The 2,789-nt window shown below is 32.6% G+C and overlaps 1 protein-coding gene across 1 annotated transcript; it reads right to left on the bottom strand.

Annotated features, from left to right (window-relative positions):
- Positions 1-273: 273 nt before the first annotated feature.
- LOC106440625 (transcription factor MYB114-like) lies at positions 274-2,257 on the bottom strand. The gene is made up of 3 exons (XM_048748245.1): positions 2,065-2,257; positions 1,072-1,201; positions 274-979 (listed from the first exon to the last, which is right to left on the bottom strand). Exons 1-3 carry the CDS (start codon positions 2,183-2,185, stop codon positions 481-483), a joined length of 750 nt encoding a protein of 249 aa, XP_048604202.1. The 5' UTR covers positions 2,186-2,257; the 3' UTR covers positions 274-480.
- Positions 2,258-2,789: the final 532 nt, after the last annotated feature.

Below are 2,789 nucleotides of genomic sequence, written 5' to 3'. Positions count from 1 at the left end.
TCCTTTTTTCTTTATTTTGTAAATCTTGGCTTTAGCAACCCTATTGCATATTTATTTTGTAAAATATGACATTCTTTTATATTCCACTCTATAATCGAATAGAATACCATTAAAACAAAAGTTTACTGTATAATAGAATTATTATATTTTTACCAATGGAGATGGTGTGACAAACACAGTTACTTTTGATTTGTTAATTTTTTCAATCGTTTATTTTGTAAACTAACTCTACTTGATTTTTCTTTATTTTGTACACTAACAGACGCAGGTACCTTTGATTTAAAATTGTACCCATATACATAACAAGGATTTGTTACGTGTAAAAAATCCAAAATTTTACAAACCATATTATCTTTTTCTTTTGCAAAGTATAAACACGGACACAAATCATAAGCTAATTGGGTTATTAGGAAACAATTGCACACTAAAAATGCCCAACGTAAGTGCACACACAAAACACAAACAAACGACGTTGTAACACTAATCAGGTTCCACGGTCTCACCATCTAACAGATTCCAAAGTTGCTCAACGTCAAACGCCGAGGTTGCCAGCTTTTCTGTCTCTGTAGATTCTGGAACAATCGCACCTGGTTCTTGGCTCTCCTCTAGCAAACTCTTCCACCACATGTTCTCTCCATCCATTAAATTATTAACGAGCTCATATTTCTCCGCATCGTTTTTATATGTGATACTATTTTCACAAACATTATTAGTGTTGTTTACTCCAAGGAATAGAGGAATAACATCAACTTTTGGCTGGCCATTGAAATGGCTGCAGCCGTTGTTAACCGTGAAGGATCGAGGTCGAGGTTTGAGAACTTCATTTTTTTGGGCGGGTTGGGTTGAAGAGCAAGGAATGTTTCTTTTTCTCATCTTGGTATTACAGCCTGGTTCATGTTTCTTACTCAAATGGGTGTTCCAGTAGTTCTTGACATCATTAGCGGTCCTACCGGGTAATCTACCAGCAATTAAAGACCACCTAACCATGCATTTGGATGAGTTGGATATATATGACTGAATATTGGATATTTACAAAGGAAATAAAGTTGAATTTATGTTTTGAATATTAACCTGTTTCCTAGAAGCTTATGAAGGCGAAGAAGAAGATCAACTTCATCAGAGCTAAGTTTTCCTTTCTTGATACTCGGCTTCAAATAGTTCAACCATCTTAGTCTACAGCTCTTCCTGCACCGATTTAGCCCTACAAAACCAAATATTTGAAAGAAAATAAAAACAAATAATTGATATAACTAAGCCTATTAAATGAACGAACCAAGAATGCTCTCGTGACTGCTAAAATTTTATCAAGAAGAATCTACGTAGACCAATAGAAATAATCTCTTGTTTACACGTAAACACACGTGTACACAAATATTCGTTTGTCGTAAGTAGAATAATACTCGCTACTTGATGTCTCAGGAAAAAAAATTTGGTTAAAACTAGTTAATGTTTAAATTTTATATGTAAAACTTATTAACGATTAATGTTATATAACCAATGATATTCTATCGTAATTTTATTATTGGTTGAAATGTAGTTAGTTAAATAATTAATGATGTTTTTATTTAAAAAATTATTGGTCCACACCCTGTTATTAGTCGGAAAGTATGTTAAACTCGGATCAAACAGTGTGGTACGATTTCGGGATAGTCCACTATATATCACTAAGTGCATTTTTTCTAGAGCCGGCTAGATCAGCCGATAGGACATATTAAAAACAATATATATATATATATATATATATATGTGTATAATTAAATATTTTTTTAATCTATATGCATAATCCTAAAACATGCATCGTCTATTAAAAAAGGAAGGAATATTAAATATACATATCTTCGTTTACGTTCGACATAACTGAATATGAACACACAGATATTTTTATCTTGAACAACCTTAGAAAGCATGAATAAGGATTTGTTCATTAAAACAAAAGTAAAAACAATTTGTGCACCCCGGTTTTAAATAATGTAATAATAGACAGAGAGGAAGAAAATATTCACAGTAATTAATTACATATATTTGTGTCTGTGTGTGTGCGCGCAATAAAAAAATGTAACATACCTGCTCGCAGAGGAACTTGGTGCCATTTTCCTTCTCCATACTTATCAATGCATTGCCTTAAGAGACTATCTTCTTCAGCAGTCCATGCACCTTTTCTCAACCCTTTTGGTGAACCCTCCATGGACCAAGGATAAACACTAGAAGTATCTAACCAAATTAAAACTTATTGAGGAAGAGGGTTTGCATTTTAGATTCACAAATCCTTGGAGGCCTTTATTTATACACCTGAGGAGCATAGGGAAGTGACGTGCATGTTTGCTATCCACATTTTATGTTTTTATTGTCGTGCTTAATTTGTTATGTTAGTTAGTCTTGCTATTGATTTAGACTAGAGATAGCACCTAGCTTTTTTCAATACTTCAAAGAAAAACACATGTCTCTCAACAAATTAGGAGAAAGTAATGTCACTGATTGGTGGCAGATATGATTACAAGAGGGGAGCGGCAGTATTCTCATGCATCAAAATTAGAACTTAATATTGAGATAGGGTGGATGCATAACAACTAGTCTTTATTAGGATTATGTTGTATATATGATTTGAATATATATAAGTATTTTGTTAATATGATTGCATAGTTGAGTTCAGTTATTGTTTGTATTTTTCTGTAATCTCCTAAGTTTGTACATATATGTATATATCTTCTATAAATAGAATACATACAACATTGGAATTTAAGCTTGAATAATATTTGTATGGTGGATGGTTCATGGACATCCACAGATCA

Source organism: Brassica napus, chromosome C2 (assembly GCF_020379485.1).
Source record: "Brassica napus cultivar Da-Ae chromosome C2, Da-Ae, whole genome shotgun sequence".
NCBI classification, from domain to species: Eukaryota; Viridiplantae; Streptophyta; class Magnoliopsida; order Brassicales; family Brassicaceae; genus Brassica; species Brassica napus.
This window is presented reverse-complemented; position numbering and strand designations above follow the sequence as displayed.